At 45.7% G+C, this 20,188-nt stretch overlaps 1 protein-coding gene and 1 pseudogene across 1 annotated transcript; both read right to left on the reverse strand.

The window, feature by feature from the left end:
• Window positions 1-1,723: 1,723 nt before the first annotated feature.
• LOC120661386 lies at window positions 1,724-7,655 on the reverse strand (annotated as a pseudogene).
• Window positions 7,656-9,199: 1,544 nt separating this feature from the next.
• Window positions 9,200-15,438, reverse strand: LOC120661387. Its single transcript, XM_039940240.1, has 8 exons — window positions 14,339-15,438; window positions 12,383-12,501; window positions 11,948-12,007; window positions 11,278-11,844; window positions 10,872-11,154; window positions 10,658-10,805; window positions 9,766-9,856; window positions 9,200-9,575 (listed from the first exon to the last, which is right to left on the reverse strand). The coding sequence occupies exons 1-8, from the start codon at window positions 15,224-15,226 to the stop codon at window positions 9,458-9,460; spliced, it is 2,274 nt and encodes a 757-aa protein (XP_039796174.1). The 5' UTR covers window positions 15,227-15,438; the 3' UTR covers window positions 9,200-9,457.
• Window positions 15,439-20,188: the final 4,750 nt, after the last annotated feature.

The raw sequence follows: 20,188 nt of genomic DNA on the forward strand, positions 1-20,188 counted from the left end.
TCACTCGGCGAGCATGTTCCTGCGGATGCCAGGCGGTGGCGCACAAGCCGTGCGACGGGTCGGCGCCGAAGCCAGCGAGGAGCTCCGGGTGCGCGGCGGCGGCTTGACGGCCGGCTGCTTCTGTGACTCGCATTCGCACCCAGGACCCAGCGATGGCATCAACTCATCATGTGATGACGATGACGATGTCCCAGCCTCCCAGGCGAGCTAGGGAGCCCGCCGATGACGATGAGACGCCCGCTGAGGTCCTTTCGATACGAGATCAAGATAAAGTGGCACGCATGCAGATTTTGGTTAAGATTTTACGGTATGCGCCAAGAACTTTTTCTGGCTTTCAAAACCGGCTAGGCGGCTACAGATCGAGATCGGTGCCCAGGTTGAGGAAGAACTGGCTACAGATCGGTGCTAGGAAGTACAAATCCAGTGCGTGCGTGCGTGCATGGCTGCGCGTCACGGGTTTGGAGCTCGCCGGAGGGCGGCGGCGAGACCGGCGAAGCAGCGCGAGTGTGCGACGGGATGACGAGAGGGCGGCGAAGCCCATTCAACGTCCCGTTTCTACGGGGTCTCCTTGCTTAATCTGGACCGTCGGTTGAGGATTGAACGGCTCACAGGTACCAGGGGTGGACGGTAAATGAAATACCGTCCACCCCTGGTCGCGGCGAGGGGGAGGCCAGCGCCGCCCGCTGGCCAGCTGCGACGCGGAGAGGGAAGCCATGGCCCATGGAGAGGATCCGAGAGCCTAGCCACCCCTAGCAGCAGCGGCGCCAGGCGCCGGGCGCGCCGCGGTGGCCGGCCATGGCTGCTCCGGGTTGCTACTGCCGCGTGGCGAGCGAGAGGTTGGAGGAGTTGCAGCGGGCAGCGTCGGTGGCGAGCGGGCGCATGTCCGAGCCTCCGAGGTCCAGGGTGAGGTGCCTGGACCAGTGCAGGGGAAGCCACGAGCGCTATGACCCGTGAGCCCACTGCCATTGCAAGTTCAAGCCCTTGTGTAAGCCGTGGTGGTAGCCCCTTCAGGAATTACAGTTGGCTTAAACGTGACACAGCTTCAGATAACACAACTGCCGAGATAATGAAGAAGCAAAGTTGTTTCCAACGGCGGGATTGCTGCAGTTGTCACGTATGCTTCTTCATAATCCACGCACCTCCACATCGCCGGTGATCTGCGTTGGTGTTTGACCGATGTGTTAGTTGGTCTTGCGTCTCTCTGTGTGCACGCACAAGGATTGCTGTGTCTTCAGCTAGCAAGGATCGAGTAGTATTTGATGTATCTTCTCGTAAAAAATCTTCAGTTGTTGAGCTCGGAGGCTTGGTCCCCATACTCACCTACACTCCGAGATCCACGAAAAGAACACAAGCGAACCGAACATGAATCCCCGAACTATCAGCTTCCTGCCTACACTGTCCCATCTTGCCTTTCTTGTGTTCCAAAACAAAAGAAGACGGAAAAAAGAGAGGAGCTTTTTCATATGATTTTGTAAAAGGCAGATATACTAATTCAGATGCGTAGAGAAAGACAGCTTCATAATTCATAAACCAAGTGAGCGCCAGAACCTATGACGAGCCATACTAAACGTCATAGCGAAACCACCAGTACGGTTTTTAAACATCTCAAGCACACAGTGCCTTTGAGCTTTCCAATGGCCTCTACCCGCTTCTGCCTGCATTGCGTTGGGCACAAAAAGAAGGGCACTGCATAGTTCCAACACCCAAGAACAAAACAGCCGCATAACCTCCAATGCTGGAGAGCAAACAAACTGAGCGCACATTCACAAAAGGGTTTAATGAGCTGTTTACTGTTTGCCCATGGAAACTTTATGGGAAAACGATGGCTGTTAATGCTCAGAAACTTTAGGATCAACCTGACTGCTGTCACAAGTTGGCACATACTACAAAGGAGCCATACCATAAACATAGTTTGAAAATGACTAAGAAACTGCCGTCACAAGTCTGCCACCATATCACCCTGCAGATAAACAGTACCCGTCAAAGCATTGGTTTCATGATGTAATTTAAGGCATGATTCTAGAGGAAAATCTACTTACATCAGATCATGTACCAGCTCAGAAAATCAGCATTGCAATATTTACATGGCGTCCAGTGGCCACAAAGCTTCTTACCTACCTACAAAGACATTCTGGATGAGACTACTAGCATGCAAAACAATATCGAGACATTGAGAAGCAGGTGTTCACATCCTATACAGTGCCTTGACATCCTGACGCATTGCTTTAGTATCCAATAATTCATCCCCACAGTCATCAATATCAACTTGACCAAGTTTGAAGTCTTCTGTTGTGCAGTGCTCATTCCATTCGAACCACAGCTTCTGTATAACTTCCTTCTTGAATGCAGACTCATGGTGCTTCTCCTCGGCAGAATCAGCAGCTACAAGCCTGTACACAAACACTTTCTTCTGCTGTCCAGGCCTGAATGCACGCCCGATTGCTTGACGGGTGACAGATGGGTTCAGGTGAACATCCAAAATGACAACTCTTGACACGCCAACAAGGGAGATACCCTCGCCACATGCTCTGATAGAACCAAACAGTACTTTTGCATCAGCAGAGTTGTTAAATTGATCAACTAACATTTCTCTGTTTTCTTGACTAGTATCACCAAGGATCATGAAAATCTCTTTCCCCACATGCCAGCCCTTCACCTTAACCAGCAGCCTTTCCAAAAATTTCATTGGAAGTATATATTGGCTAAAAGCAAGTAATTTCTCTCCTTGAGAACTAGCAAGTGACAGCATATTCATGAAAAACCTGGCCTTCACCCCATCTCTCACATCGATGGAATCAATCATCATATCAATTGACTTATCTGTCAAGTTGTTATCCCTCCCCTCAACATTAACTTCTGAAATTTCTGAAAGACATGGATGAACATACAATGAAGTATCTACTGCACTTCTTTTGAACTTGTCATATGCTCCCATCTTCTTTTGAATAATCTCTTTCTGAATGGAAGTGAGTTTTAAGAAGACGCTGAAGTCGACTAAGCCAGGTAGTTCATCTAATATATCGCCCTTATAGTAGTGAAGAACATCCTTTGTAAGTTCTCTAAGACCTCTAAAGACATCAGCTTTTCTCTCAAAGTAGTCATCATTCAATAATGTTTTTTCAACTGACTCCGTAAATGCATTGTAGGCATTCCCTTTCGAACTTCTACCTGACATATCTACTTGACTCATTATCCGTCTACAATGGGACGGGATGATTCCATTTTGAGAAACTTTGGGCGAACAAGATTCAAAATGTTAAACACTTCCTTAACATGATTCTGGAATAGTGTACCTGAGAGGACCACTTTGCGTGGTGTTTCCACTCTACTCAGAGTTCCTAGCACATCAGTCTCCCTATTTCTTGGTGTATGACCCTCATCCATTATCAAAAGGTTGGGGACCTTTAGCAGCCTGTCCCTACATGCAGCTGCTGCTTTGCTGCCCCCATCATCAGAGACAATTGTGGAGAACTGCTTGTATCCAAGAAACAGTATACTCATCTTGTCTTCCCATGATTTGAGGACTTCCAGTTGGTCTACTCTTTTTTCAGCCTTAACAGAGTAGAAATCATACAACGGTATATCCTGTACTTGCCACCGTTGAATTTCTTTCTTCCATGTACCTAATATCCCTTTGGGTAGCACAACAAGAGGTCTTGCAGATGGATACCTTGCTAAGAAGCTCTGAATGAAACTTATAAGCATAAATGTTTTCCCTGAACCTGGGGCATGGGCAAGAATGCAACCTCCAGGCTTGTCTCCAATCAAATTCTTAACCAAAAAGTTGAATCCTTCCAACTGATGTGGTCTCATTTGCTTAGCATGTCTAGGATGAATAGCAATATCTGCAGCTATGAAATCTTCAGACAGTTTAACACTACCACAATCTATCTCATCAGCATCCTTCAAATGTCCTCCATAGCAGCTTGTTCTTCTCCTTGAAGCCTGAAATTTTCTTTAAAAAAAACGTTAAGGTCACTTGGTTTCTCCAATACTATTCTCTTCTGTGCAGATTTACACATTTGAATCTCATGATTATAATATAAAGTGGAATAAGCAGGTAAGCTAACGGCACAAGTGCTCAAAAGTTAAAATTGTAAGGACCATGTAGCTGGATTGATGTAAGGATCATGTAGTTAAATGGAACTAGTGCATATGAACTGAAATGAGAAGATAAGCTAACATCACAGGTGTTCAAAACTTGAAACTGTAACGTAAGTGAAGCAGAACTAATGCAAGAATTAACTACCAGGCCATTTGCTAAACAGGAACACCCCAATATGGAGCCTGTTCTTAGGATTTTCCCAAAGTGGAAACTACATGCATGCATAAAAATAACTTTAGTGCTAAATGAATTGGAGCTACAAAGGCCTCCTATATCTTAAACAAATTACAAACCTTTTTCCACTGATAATCAATTATTGATTCAGCTCTTCTCACAATCATTCCACAGACACAGCATACATGGCCCAAATCTTCATGAATCCGAATGTCATGATTGCAATCGACATCCTCCACCTTTCCATGATCCTCTTCTTTTTCAATTGCTGCCTCATCAAATGCGTCAATCTGAACCAATAAAAGTAACCAAATCAAGAATCACAGATAATACAAACTGGTTACCGACAACTGAACTGAACAGCAAGTATGCAAACTTGTCATGATAGATATTAGATAGAAAGCCTAAAAAAGGCAACGGAATGCATTTTTGAACACTTCAGCTAATGAACCCCTATTCATTATTTATCACTTAGCTCCCATATAATAAGATACTCCCTTTTATTGGGAGTTATGATGTCACGATACAAGTCATCATTGTAATCTAGGTGTAGTTGTCATGGCTGTGCATAAAAATTAATACAGTACAAAATTTTAATAAAGTTATTGTGATCTTGACAAGCCTATGGAGATTTCATCCTTATAGGCACAGCTTTTCTCCATCTCTAAAAAATTATGTTGGGATCTTTTGCTTTCTTGCAGTGTTCATATTGTTGGCTTAACCTTACATTGTTAAATGGAGAATATTTCTTCCAATCAACCAGGCCTAACATACTACCATGAAGATGCTTCGTAGAAAGCAGCATTCAATATTTAAATAGATAATACAACATGTATTCACAAGCATAACTAGCAGTCATCTGGAAAAAATTTTAAAGAGTGCTGCACTATAAACCAAATTCTGTTGTTGACACGCATACCTTTGTACTTTCGATGGCCAATGCAAAATCCTTCCAGTATTCCTCAAGACCGTCACTTTCATTTTTTGGTTTCTCCTCTTCCTTCATAGGCAGGTCAGGTTCTGATGAAATATCAGTTTGTCCTAAATCCAATGACAAATCAGCAGCTACTGGATCTGTGCCAGATTTTCTTTTCCTTTGCCTAGGGGTACTGGTAGCATCTTCGCTGACATGCAAGCTAGAGTCTGATCTCCTTCGTTTTTTTCTCTATAGGATGTGAAAGGAACACTTGTGCTTCTGCTCTCTTCTCCGCTATGTTAACAGCCTAGAATGAAAAACAAGAACTAAGCATTGGAATACAAAGTCGTTCATCTTGGCACACATAGTAGAATAAGCACAAAAATACAGATATGTAGAATTGAACATTCACTAGTTAACTGGAATTGAAAGGTAAATACCACAAGATCTTGCATACGCTGCTCCTCAGGCCTTTTCTGCAATACAACTCTCTCAAACTGAATAGATGGTTGCCAGCTGGTTTGCAAAGGAAATTGATTCACTAAAGCTGCACTTTGACCATATGGAACAATCTGCGTATTTGTCTCCTTCAACATGCATGGTTTCAAATGCTTGGCTCACCCCATTGGATGCCACCCATTTCATGATATTACTAGCCAAATCAGATGTTGTCAGTTCTTTGTATCCTGAATTGTTTCCATCCTCATCATCTGAAATTACTATTATTGGAGTATCTTCTTGTTGTTCTCTTGGCTCCATAGAATAATTGTTCAATTTGCCACCTGCCATTCTGTTGGCTATCACAGAATTTTCAGAGGGGCATTCCAGACTAGAAAGGAAGTTGATCAATTGGACCTTGCGCTGACGAATGTTATCCCATTCCTTGCTAGCACTGCCAAATCCTAAACTGGGGACCCTACTACTTGCAACAGGGAGTGCATGACCACTGGAATAGGTTGCAACTCCAGGTGTTAATACACTGGTATTACGCTCAGCAGATTTCTTGTGCCTTCTGTAAAATATGCCTACAAAAAACAAAAGGATTACTATCACGGAAGAGAAAGGCCAAGTAAATTTATTCACAATGCCAGATCATGTATATTTCTACCAAAAACATCAATGATACATTTCCCAAAGAGAAGCACAGGCATTGTAATAAGTTGCAAAATACAACACAGATTTTGTTTGCAAAGTTCTAGCAGTATAAATGCATCTAACAGCACAAATATATAAGGAAAAACTTGGCTTTACTAGTTAACATAATGTTAACCTAACGAAGATGTTAATCAGAAGAAAATAGCATGTGTAGGGAAAATAAGGAATTATAAAAGCAAAAAACCTTCACTTAGAGAAGATGAGACATAACTTTATATGACAGTCTAGATACAGTGGACAACATGAAATCAACCAAGTCATCGCTCACATATTGCTTGCTTGGTCTGCTTCTGTTTTCACCATTTCCATGTTATTATGCAGACTAAGTAAAAACACATTACATATACATGAAATTCTCATTCTTTTGTTATGATTAATGCCATCTATAGCTAACTAAATATTGAGCAGAGCACAACGGAAACATAAATAAAAAAAACTGTTATCATCTCTGTTTTACCTGTCATCCGTCCTTAGAGTTAGATATCCTAAACCAGTGTTTCAGCAAACAAAACAGAGGCGGGTATCCTCAAAGCAGAACAGAAAAAACAGCAGCCCATACCTTGCTAAGCACAAAGAAAGATGACAGGACAAATAGTTTTCTCTGAAAGATGCCCTCAATCCAAAAGCCGAATGGAAACCGAAGCGTTTGCGAATGGCGGCCTCATGCGGGCACCCAACAAAACCCTCGCCGAACAGCGCAAAACGCATCACCAAAATCCCCCAAACCAACGGAGATCCCGCGTTCCCTCCCACTCGTGAACGAGGAAATGAAGCGAAAAGGAAACAAAGAGCATTTCCCCAACAAGTAGGAATGGTAGCCGTAGGGGAATCCGCATCCGCCACATGATCAGAAGCGAGACGCAGGGAAGGGGGGAGGGGAGGCTCACCGGAGGACGGGGTCAACGGGTCGCCGGCGGCGGCGGCCATGGCGGGCGAGGCAGCGCGTGCACCCGTCGCCGCGTGTTGTGGGGTTTTCTGGGTGGCAGAGCGCGACACCTGTTAACCGCGCACCGGTGCTTGCTGCCGCTGAGCTCGTGGGGTGGGACCGGCGCCCCGGCTGAGGAGCAGCTGCTCGATGACCACGTGCCCCGGCAGTCTGCTGCTTCTCCGCTCGCGGCGGCGAGCCTGCCTCCACGCGTGCGGCGGCCGCCCGCCCGCCTCCCCACTCGCGGCGACGGTCCCGCCTCCCAGCTCGTGCGACGGCCAGCCGGCGGATCGGCCTCGCCTCTCCTGCGCGGGATTCGGCGAGCGCGGCGGTAGGGGCGACCGCCCTGACGCGCTGGATGGCGAGCACGAGCGCAGGGTTGGACGCCGTCGGGCCTGTTAGCCGGTGAAAACGGGGAAAACGGCGCCTGTGCGAGCGGACGACCGGGAGCCGTTGGATTCATTTCGAGCGACAATGATGGACGAAATGTCACCTGCCGTTGGATTCATGTCAGCCAATCTCGCGTGCACCTGTCGCCGCGTTTGTGGGGTTTTCTGGGTGGCAGAGCGCGACACGGACACCGGACTGGTGCGGTTGGTGATGCGTCGTCCATGACCGCAGCGCGCGTGTGGGGTGGAGAGACACTAAACGCTGAGTTTGAAGTTTTGAACTTTCCAAAAAAAAAAAACGTTGCTAGAACTCAAATGTTGCAAAAGAAACGCATATATTTTTACTCATAAACTATATTGTAAATAGCGCATATGAAGTTTAGCCGCAGTATTCTCTCTAAAAGCAATAAAAAACTATAGTAGGCTATAGCAAAACTAAATCATTTAGCAGTGCTAAAAAAATAAACTCAATAAATATCCAACGGTGCTCATGCTACTTATCTAGAGTTCATATTAGAAAGTAGAAATGACAATTGCACCCGCGGATGTGGGCATCCCCGGATTTTAGATTCGAATGGTGCGGGTGCGGGTGCGGGTCCGAATGGTGCGGGTCCGATAATCCATCCGTGAGTGGACCCGCACCCGCACCCATGTATTGAGGGTGCGGGTTCAGGTGCGGGTTTGAGATTCCACCCGACGGTGGACCCGCAACCATCAGAAATAAAGAATCTCTAGCCCAACGTGCTTAGGTAAGGCTCATCCCAACTATCTTAACTATAAAATTAGCATAAAAATTTATAGATTTGTTGTTAGTTTGTCCTTATTACTTTGAACTTGGGAATTTATTGTTAGTTTGGCTTATTACTTATAGAATGTGATGTTTGACTATTTAAATTGACGGATTTGTGCATTTTATTATATCCTTTATCACACCCGCGGGCACTCGAAACCCGCCGGTGTGGGTGCAGAATGCACCCGCGGGTCTACCTGCGTGCGGGTTTTTTTCTAGTCCCGTGGGTTTGACTACGGGTGGGTTTTCACTAAAATTAGAAGGTGTTTAAATCTTGGGTTTTGGTAAAAAAAATTAAAAGAGAATCTTGCTATTTAAGAGTGTTAAATAAAATTTATTTATAATTTTTTTTGCACGGATGGATTGTAAATCGCAGATGAATCTAATAAGCCTAATTAATTCATAATTAATCCATAATTAGTACTGTAGCATTACTGTTGAAAATCATGAATTAAGCAGATTCATTAGATTCGCGAGCCTCGTTAGATTCATCTCGCGATTTATAACCCATTAGTGGAAAAAAATTATAAATAAATTCTATTTAATACTCTATGTATAAATCCAGATTTTTTTATGTAATTTTTTTTATCTAAACACACCTACATGAAGGTAGCGGCCGATGCGGACAGGTAGTGGGTACCCGCGCGCCGCGCCGCCCCGCTTGAACTCTGAATCGCCAGTAATATCCGCAAACAAAAACACAGCATTATCGCCATAAACATTCCTGTGGTCGATACACAATAGCTGAGTGTCTGAGATTCATCAGAAACAGGATCAGCATTTTGATTAGAAATCTGTTTTGTTTTTCACTTTCCAGGCAATACAAGCAAACAGCCCTTGCGCAAAAAACATATTTACATTTCTCCAAGAACTAGCTCGTATACTTTTTAGTGGTGGTTAACAAAAAGTAAGAAGCCTCCTCAAAACCAGGGCTTCGCAAACTCCACATCTAAAGCAGGGAGTGCCGGCTCATTTTTGTTTCTTCTTTCCTAAATCCTAAAGCTCAAAAATTCAGCTGCGCCCGAACAGCATCATCAATAGGAGATTGACAGATTGGGCAACTCCTGCCGCTCGATTTCAGCAGATTGGCGCAATTGAAACAGGTGCACATATGCCCACACCTGATGGATCATAAGGAACTTGGTTAGAAGCGTTTTCACATGACAATGCACACATTTTATATCAGTAAGTATGCACGAGAACTGAGATGTGAGGTTCTTGTGAACATTTTGCAATTCATAAGAATAAGATATGACTTAGTATTGATTAAAGTGAGTCTGAAGTACATGATCTATCCCTGCAAATCATTACCTGTAAAGTAGAGAGTCAACTTGCATTCGATGGCAGATGTAGCAACTGCCCCTTTTTGCTGCTATTGTGTCGGCTTGGCTTGGCATCAATCCTGTTGAAGAAATGGCATCAGAAAAAAGAAGCATGCGGGCATAAAGGTGCCCATCAATCATTACAAATTAAATGCAGTTAACATGGTAGTAATGAGCAGTGGGTCAGAACAAAGATAACCAAACAAAGGCCTTGTTTAGTTCCCAAAATTTTTTGCACAGTACCCGTCACATCGAATCTTCGGACACATGCATGAAGCATTAAATGCAATTGAAAAAATAACTAATTACACAGTCTAATTGATTACCACGAGCTGAATCTTTTAAGCCTAATTAGTCCATAATTGATCATTATTTGTCAAATAACAACGAAATGTGCTACAGTATCAAAATTCAAACTTTTTCACCAATTAAACACACCCAAAGTTCATGTGGCAGTCTACATGCTTCATTACAGAATCAGTTAATTCGGCAAAGCGGCCAAAAGGTGCCATAGAAAGCATTGAAGATATGCAGCAGTGAGCTGGTCCAGGCCAAGATCTAAGCAACAAGACTGCAGGACATAGTCTTGCTTCAAAGACTGGAACAACTCTTTCCCAGTATTGCCGCCCAAAACATAGCCATACCCTTTTTTTTCTTGAGACCTCAGCTGGCTGGCCTTTTAAGGCAACCTAGCGCACTTGCACTGGCAGCTCAGCAAAAGAACAGTGTTGCCTTGAAAGCCAAATGTAACATTTCACATTGAGGAGACTGAGGATAATTCCCACTTCCTATATGGAAACGGTTGCTTTAAGTAGAGTACTAAAGTTTTGTTCGTTCCATATAGAAAATACAAACTTACAAACGTTGTGTCAGAAACTCACCTGCCTCACGAAGTGCACTGCACACCTCTTCTTTAATGGACTGCTGCATCTTTACTTGGGATGCAATACAACTTTCCACCAGCTTCCGCAGTTCATATAATTCATGATGAATTTGGGACATCTCACCCCTTACCCTCACTTCCATTTCCTAAAACAGAGAATATAGTAAGAATCTGACTTTTCCACAACTGAGATTGAACATCAGCTCACTTACAAGTAAGTTTTGGTTATCGTGATGTTGACTTCCAAAAGAAGAATGCTGCCAACTCTCTTGTTGACGGGCTCCAAGATGTGTGACAGGAGGTAACGAACTTGGCGCAGATGTCTCCTTATCAGCATCCTGGATTTCATCATTCTGTCTCCAGTACATGCGTTCATCATAGTATGCTCCAAAATCGTCCATCATCCGTTGCTGCCTTTGTTTGTGCAGGACTGTTAGCAACAGCTGGTTCATTCTATTGCTGAAGTCACTTTCAAGAGACTTAGAGACCTTTTTGCTGCAGGGAAAGAAAGAGATATCATAGCATGGTTCAGTTCAGCCAGTAAAAACAATCAGACTATCGTGCGTACATCTGATTTTGCAAAAGCGATATGCAAGACTGGGACTAAATCCAAATTACCTTTCAAGAAGATTGCAAATGTCAGCATTACGGGATAACTCACGATAGTCTGATTGTGTGACAATACATAATGATCTCCACGAGTTCGGAGAGTCTATCCAGGGGCGATCATTAAATTGGATCTGATTATGATTCTCAATGTCCCCCATTGCATCCTGATGCCAGCTATCCGGACTCATTGTATCTATCGGTGCAGGCCAACCAAGACTGCTTATCCATAATCCTCTCTCTTCCCAGGAACCATTTATGCTTTGATTGTCTTCTTCACGTAGATTATCTCCTCGAGATGATGGAGTTTGTAGTTCATTCAATGTGCTTGTGGTGCTTGGGGAAATGTCTTCCACATACTGATTATCATCGACGGTACTATGCCCATACCTTGCAAAGCTGGGTGCTTCAGAATATTTTTGACTATGAACACAAAAGTTTCCCTTGGTTTTTTTACGCTCATCACACTGCAAATTTCCTGAAGCATCAGAATTAACAAGGTATTCAACAGATACATCATTTGACTTTTCCTCAGCTGGAACCCTATCATTACAAAATTGTTCATCAACCCTGCGCTTGCTGAAAAGAAGATTTACATTAGGCATAGGTAAAGAACAATAAGGTATAAACCAACAGATATTTGAAATAACCGTAGCGTGCTGTACATAAGCAATTTCTTTACCCATCAGTTTGTTGATTGTAATTGTTTGCTTTTTGTAAGTCTGTGTCGCTGCTACCATACCTGTCCATCCATTGAAGAAATAAAATCAGCAATAATAAGTTATGAAACTCTATGGACATGGAAGCTTCTATGAAAATGATCTATAAGAAGTTATGAAAATTGATAGTTAGGGAGTTGCTTACTCGTTGTCATCATACAACTAGAACTAAATCATTTTTCTTTTAGTTGACAATCTAAGGAAAAAAACTAGGAAGATCAAGTTGTAGACATGAATGCATTACAAAAGAAGAAAGTTTCTGCGTGTCAATCTAAACTTCCTCGAGCTACCTAACAGAGAAACTTAATTTCATAGGGTGACCGAGAAACTTTCTGCGTGTCAATCTAAACTTCCTCGAGCTACCTAACAGAGAAACTTAATTTCATAGGGTGACATACCTCGAGGTATTATTCTCGGTCACATCTTTTGGTTGGTGTGGTCTAACAGGTTTTAGTGTAGTCCATAGTTCATCCTCGACTGTACCTTGTTGGCGCAATAGCCTCAGACGAAGCATGGACTGCAAGATGGGCAAGAGCATATGAGCATCAGGTACGGTTGAATACTGCATAACATGCTAGAGTTACTACTTCAGGGAAATAGTCTAAAGCATAAAACAGAAGTGCCTGTATCTCTCAGGTATATTATATAAAAAAAATTCTGTTACACATACACAGTTGCAGATTTGCAGCCAGATTAATTATGGTTATATAGATTTACATCAGAATATTGCAGCATCACTGGTGCACTATGATTCTACCAATCTTTGCCTCAGGGTCAGGGGAAAGAACATTCTTTTTTTTGAAGGAATGGAAAGAATACTTTTGTCCTTGAGCAAAGAACAATGACATAAAAAATAACTTATTTTTGTTATGCTTCTGCCCAGCGTATGCTACAGGACCTCAACCAACCAAAATACTTGCACAATGCTTTCCACAAACAAGATCTACTTCCAGAAAATGGTAATACTTCCGCAACACACCATATCCCTACTGACATGCTAACAAACCTGCACATCAGTTTCCCCCGCAATTCAGCTTTCCGATGTATCAGGACCATGCATATCACTATTCGCTGGAGTTGGAGTAAAGAACATCCAAAAGGTTTCCAAGTAATTGAAGGTACAGTAACAACTTAACAAAACCTAAAAGACAATGTCATTAAGGATTGTTGAAATTTGCATGGTACTTGCCCTTAACAAACCACCAAGACATTACTCATATTTATGTGCCACAGGTACATGACATGGTATACTAGCAATGAACCTGTCAAGCATGTGGTATGACTCATGTGTCCCTTGACCACAGACGTGCAGCATCCAAAAAATATTTCAATTTGTGGACGAATCAGAAGAACCAGACAAACCAGTCACCAGAGATGTTATTGGCCCGAGACATCTCACCCGCTAGATATGCAGAGTCACAACCTGAAATTAGACTGAGCCATCACTGCTGCTTTTCATCATTTTTTTTTTTGCAAAATGCTATGTCAAGCTTGCATCTTCTTAGTTATTTCCCTTCTCTGGTCCATAATGACAGATCCCTCTGAAAGTAAAGTACGTCCATATCGTTCCAAACATTTTCATGACTTTTGGTGGAACTTTCTAGTTTCTACACAGTCGCACCAGAGACACTCACAACTGATAAATAAATAAACACACAAATATAACATTCGATTTTTTTCCTTCACAAAAAAGCTCTCATTTTATTTCATTTGGTTTGTAATGACATGTCAACGAACGCGGCGAAACCAAGCACCATGATCGTGTTTGGTAAAATTTTACACAAAAAGACGAATGTATGCATGGAGTACTAAACGAAGTTTATTTGCGAAACCTTTTCATGAATGGGTGTAACTTTTCGAGACGAATCTAATGAGCAAAGTTCCACCATGATTGGCTACAATGATGGTACAGTACCCACCTAATCATCCCCTGATCATACAGTCAAAGGCCTCATTAGCTACAGTAAGTGCTACGGTACCGTAGTTGTGGAGGTGGTTTTGCAATTAGGTCTCATTTAATACCTCTAATTAGTGGTCAAAGGACTGAAAAGTTTTGATGAAATTTTTTTCACCGCTAACCAAACACGGCCCATAATGGACTTCGCACATGACATTGATCAGCAGCGCCAGTTGGGAAGAAACCGATCTACCAAACTCGCATCCGACCCCATGTTTGGGGGGTCAAAATCAACAGCTCACACTTTTTTGGCTCGCTTTAAACAAGGATTTCTCGATCGAGAAACGGAACAATAATATCCGAGTGATGATTAATTAATAATATAACAAAGCACATGAATTCATGATGAACATCTGTAATTTGATCCAAAACGCACAATGCGACAAGAAACGTTTACCTGGATCCTGCCCTTGTGCGCGAAGCGGGAGACGGCGTGCCTCTCGCCGAGCGCTGCGACCTCGCGCCTCCGGCGGTACGCCATGGCGGCGACGAGCTCCTCCATCGCGCGGCGGCCGCGCACGGTCCGGACGACGAGCTGCGGCTGGCGGGGGAAGTTGATCGCGGCCGAAGGGTACTGCGAGGCGCCGCTGCGCATCCGCGCGGGCGACGGCGGCGCGGACTGCGAGAGCGAGAGCTCGGACTTGGCCACGTCGTCGAGCTCCTCCTCCGGGAGCGAGGACGCCCCGCTGAGCTTCTTGACGATGCACCCCACGCGGCCGCGCGGCGAGCCGGTGTCGGAGTCGGAGGCCGCCGGGTCGCCGGCGCAGCCGGGCCGCGGCGTGACGGGGCCGACGGCCTCGATCTCGCGCCAGCGCTGGATGAGCGACGACGCCCGGGGCCCCGACGGCGGGAGCTCGGTGGGCGCGCCGGCGGCGGACGAGGAGGTGTCGGAGGGCGCCGGGGACGGCTCGCGGAACACGGCCGCGCGCGCGGCGACGGGGCGCGTGGCGGACGCCAGCTCGGAGAGCTCGGCCTCCCTGGCGCGGCGGCGCTGGTCGGCCGGGGCGGGCGCGGCGGACGCCGTGACTGCCGCGGCCGCGGCCGCCCAGCGCTCGAGGATCTGGCGGCGGCGCCTGGGCGTGGGCTCGCTCGAGGAGGCTCCGGGCACGGGGGAGGAGGCGCCGGCGCCGGCAGCGGAGGCGCCCGCGGAGGAGGAGGAGGTGAAGGAGGACGCGGGCTGCGGCGGCGGGATGAGGATGTTGAAGAACCCCCTGGACGGGGTGGGGCGGGAGGGGTCCCTCCACTGCGCGGGCTCGTGGGGCATGGCGGCCACCGAAGAGGCCATGGCCGTGGCCACCGAGGCCGAAATGGGGCGGGGGGAGGAGGGAGAGGCGGAGGGGAGCCGAGCCGAGGGACGGCCAGTGGCCGCTGGCGGACGCGTGTGCGGTGGTAGATATACCCGCGCGGGCCGCGACCCTCCTCGCGCGGTCGCGCCCCCCGCTCGCGATCTTCGCGGAGGAGAGAGAAGGCTAAGCCCAGTGGGAGGGTGCGTAGGGGAGGCGAGAGCAATTGGTGGGTGCCTCCCGGCTGCTAAATTTAGGCGGGGGACGGGGGCAGGGAAGACAGACAGCCAGCCAGACACGAGGGAAGGAGGGAGGACGCGCGGGAGGGGAGGTGATCGCGCCGAAGGCCGTTGCGGCCTCGCGGTGCGCGGTCAGGCTAGGCCGCGACGGGTTTGAGGATTTCCACGTGGCCGCGGCGAGCGCCGGCAGGGGAACCGTGGGTGGCAGGGGTGCCAGCGCGGTGCGGAACGGCGGCCCTGGGCTCGGCGACCGCGCGGTGAACCCGTGGCGTTGCCCGGCAGGGTGCCGGGTGGGACGGTGGGTGGGTGGCCTCGGTGTCCCCGGCCGGCCGTGCCCGCGCGGGAATGCGGCCGTGCTCTCGCTTTCGAGGAGAATGTACGCCGGGGCCTATCCGGCCGCCTAGGAGTAGCATGATGATAGGTGTCGCGGGTGTCGAGGCACCCAACGTTCCAACCTGGTCATCAATCGTCTCAAAAGTTGTTGGCGGCAAGGACTAAGGCTCTGTTGAGATCGATAAAGCTAAAATGTAAAATTTTTATAAATCATTTATATGGTGTATTAATTAAATATAGTTGAAAAATAAATTGCATTACACAAATAGATTGTAAATCGCGAGACCAATCTAATGAGCCTAATTAAGACGTGATTAGACACTAATTGTTACAGTAATGCTACAGTAACGCGAAAGGTGCCGTAATCTTGTGGTTACAAGAGCCTTGGTAGCACCTGAGGTCATGGGTTTGACTCCTATGGGAGCGAATATTCTGGGATTTAATGGTGTTGTGCATTCAGCAGTAGACGATGTTCCCGTCGACAGCGAGACACTTGTGATGACTTTGTCAATCTTGTGGATTTGCCGGCTCAGTCTTCGAAGATGTTCATAGGGGTAGGGTTTACGTACGTGTGTTCATAGGGGTGTGAGTGTGCGTGCGTTGTGAGTATCTGAGTTGAATTGTGTAATCTCAAAAAAATACTAGAGTAAACATGCTCTAATGATGGATTAATTAGGCTCATTAGATTTGTCTCATAGTTTACAGATGAGATCTGTAATTAGTTTTGTGATTAGTCTACATTTAATACTTCAAATATTAAAAATTCTCTTTCAAAAATCCAAAAATGCAAAATACAAAGTGATCTAAACAAGTTCTAATTTTTGTTTTTTAGAACTCAGGCCCTATTTAGATCCATAAAGACAAAATGCAAAATTTTTATAAATCGCTTGCATGGTGTACTAAATATAGTCGAAAAATAAATCGCATTACACAAGTAGACTGTAAATCACGATACGAATATAATGAGTCTAATTAGAACGTGATTAGATACTAAATTGATACAGTAATGCTACAGTAAATATGCTCTAATGATAGATTAATTAGGCTCATTAGATTTATTTCGTAGTTTATAGACGAGATCTGTAATTAGTTTTGTGATTAATCTATATTTAATATTTTAAATATCGAAGATTTTTTTTCTAAAAGTCTAGAAATACAAAATGCAAAGTCATCTAAACGAACTCCCAAAAGCACCTGCGCCTGCAGGGAGCTCTCTCGTTTGCAGGACGCAGAGGTCAATCTGCCGCTGCTAGTACCCTAATCAATTAGTAATCATGATGCAAGCGCCAAACAAGTAGCCGTTGACGTGGCGCGAGTGTTACTGCTGTTGTCAATAGTTAATTATGGCCGCTTTCCGTCCGCTTCACTGCGTGAGGGGGCAATCCCAAGTCATCGCCGACCACGTAGTGTCGGGATCATCAGGACCAACTTGTCAAGCACGCGAGTCGCCGATCAGCTGCCCAAAATGCCCATCATTAAGACATGAATTACTACTATAGAGTACTACATAAAAAACTGTTAAATAAGCGTTAAATGTATAGTACTCTCTCTGTTATGAAAAAAAATGCAGCCCTTTTCCTCGATTACTCAAGCAATTTAAGGTCGACCAAATTTATACAGAATAATATTAATATTTATATTACAAAATATATATTACTAAATTAGATTAATCGTGTAATATATTTTATACTAAAATTATTTGAAAATATAAATTTTAGTAATTTTTCGTATAAATTTGATTAAATTTGAAAAATATTTGACTTCTCAGGAAGCGAGAGATGCATTGCTTTTTAGACGGAGCTAGGTAGTAGAAGCCACATGGATATATATAATTCCTCTGACTTTCAACGCATCATCTCCCCCATTTTCAAGAGTGTACACAATAATCATCAAGTGTTAGGTACGTGTTGTTTATATTAGCATAATATAACAACAGAGTAAAGAAAGAACTCTTGAATCTAATTAAGAACTAGTCCTCTCCTGCTGCAAGCATCAATAACCCTACTGCGTACCAAACGCATGAGCACCGCTCTCGTACGCTGCTGGATTTCTGGAGCGGTTCGCCGGTCAGGACCTTCACCTAAAACGTATGCGTACGTGCCGCCGAATGGGACATCTACCCGGGCAGCTTTCTTTCTTTTTGGCACCCTGATAGCTAGTTCAGCAGTCACGGCTCGCTACTCTTTTTGTTGGACGTATAAGCTCACGACCTCTTCTTATTGAGCCCAACAGCAGCGGTGTGATGCCAACGTATGCACAGTGTGTCGTCCTGGCTAGCGGCTAGCCTATCTTCTTTAACAATTCCTATCTCTCCACTCCGTCAGATTGGAACAGCAGAGTTCCTAACTAACCCTTTGTTTAGATACACTCAAAATTTCAAAATTTTACAAGATTTTCCATCGCATCGAATCTTTAAACGCATGCATGAATTATTAAATATAGATGAACAAAATAACTAATTACACAGTTTGTCTATAATTTGCGAGACGAATCTTTTAAACCTATTTAACCCATTGTGGGATAATAATTACCAAATACAAACAAAATACTACAGTACTTTACATCCAAAACTTTATACATCCAAAAGCTTGCAGCTAAATGATAATTTTTCACGACTTCATTGACACGTCATAAGGTCGTTCCGATCAGGAGGCGATCATCCAAGTAACCCGAGAACAAGTTTTGACCACGATTCTGCTGCAGGCTTTTTCTTTAAGGGAAAAACATTATTTTACAAGTCGTTCTACAACGATCTCCCGGTCAATATTTCTTCAAGCGTTTGAAGCGACGATCTCCCGTGTTTGGTTGCCCTCGAAAAAGTTGTTATGAAAACTTTTCCGCCGTCTGACTACTAATTAAAGATATTAAATAAAATCTAATTACAAAACTATCTCCATAGTGGAACTTAGCTAATGAGGCATTTGACCGTACGATTAGGGGATGATTAGACGCTGTAGCATCACTATAGCCAATCATAGTGGAACTTAGCCCATTAAATTGAAAAGTTACACCTATCCGTGAAAAAATTTCACAAATAAACTTCATTTAGTACTCCATGCATACGTTCGTATTTTTTGAAAAACTTTTCATCACATTACCAAACACCCCTGCAAGTCGTCGTAGCAGCAGCAGTGCAGCACAGGATGCTGCTCCAACCACTAGCATAAATACCTGTGTAGAGCTGCCAACTGTCGGGTACTATGATTAGGGGCACCCTAATCAGGGGACTAAATCACCCTTAAAACGCAAAACATATGTTGGGCGATTAGGCCCACGAAGGCCTACAGCCTCCCTCCAATCCAAAGGAAAGAAAAGGACTCAAAGAAGTCCAATCTACGGCCCAAGTACACAGTACGGCCCATCCGCACCCCCTCGAACCCGCGGGGCAATCTCCGCCTCGCTCGAGGGCCTCCTGCCGAGACCCGCTCGAGGGTAGCGAGCCTACCCTCGAGAGAGAAGATTGACTCCGACTCGCTCGAGGCCACCCATCGACGGAAAGGACAAACGGCCCTTCCGCTCGCCCGCCTGCCGTACGGAGGCATTAAATGACAACCACTCCTCCGCAGCGCCCAGGTCAGACGACGTCAGGCCTCCATTCCCCACAGTGGCTGTGACTGGAGTCTCGTCCGCCAACTCCGGTCACTGCTCTGCCATTCCGGACGCTGTGGCGCTAGTGTGGGAATCTGCGATGTTGTACGAGACGTGCTCGGCACTGATCTAACCACTGTGCTGCCAACTCCCCGTACTTTCCTAGTGCTTTTCCCTCCGCAGAACCCTCGAACAGCATGGGCACGGCCCTCAGAAGCGCCCCCGACCTTGACCAGGGCTGGACCCCCGCCTGCGAGACCCTCGGAGCGCCGCCACGTCGAACGCGGGGAACGGTACTCTCCACAGGAACCACCACGCCGCCAACTAGAGCTGTCAGGACGCCGGCGCGATTTCCGCAAGGCCAAGGACGACGCCCAGGACGAGTGCCACGCCAGACGCCATACCCCACAGTGTACTTTTCTACAGTGCTCGACCACTGCACCCCCGCGATTCGGGAAAAAGACGACGACTTCCGCGATCTCCTCCCGTACATGTACACCGCTCTTCCTTGTGTTTATAAAAGGGTGAGGCGGGCTCTATCTTATCCATCTGGGCAGAACACTACACTCAGCACCACTCACAGAGCACACGCGCTCTTGAGTCCCGATATTGGCACTCACCTCAATCTACTCCTCTAGCAGAGACTTGAGATCTTCCCTCCCTCTCTCGCCTCGCTTGTACCCCCTACTACAGGTACCCCCGGTGCAAGATAGTACAGTGTACTCGCACACCCCTTTGCTGGACGTACGGCCTCGAGGCCGGAACCAGAATAAACCCGTGCGTTACTGTGTTGGCTCTTGCATC

This window comes from Panicum virgatum, chromosome 2N (genome assembly GCF_016808335.1).
Source record: "Panicum virgatum strain AP13 chromosome 2N, P.virgatum_v5, whole genome shotgun sequence".
In the NCBI taxonomy this organism is placed as follows: domain Eukaryota; kingdom Viridiplantae; phylum Streptophyta; class Magnoliopsida; order Poales; family Poaceae; genus Panicum; species Panicum virgatum.

Excerpts from the sequence above, each read along its gene's own strand:
- LOC120661387 (XM_039940240.1), bottom strand. The coding sequence starts at position 15,226 with ATGGCCTCTTCGGTGGCCGCCATGCCCCACGAGCCCGCGCAGTGGAGG. Across the intron at positions 12,008-12,382 it reads ACCGAGAATAATACCTCGAG|GTATGGTAGCAGCGACACAG; the intron begins GTATGTCACCCT and ends ATGGATGGACAG. Across the intron at positions 9,857-10,657 it reads CAGTGCACTTCGTGAGGCAG|GATTGATGCCAAGCCAAGCC; the intron begins GTGAGTTTCTGA and ends TTTCTTCAACAG.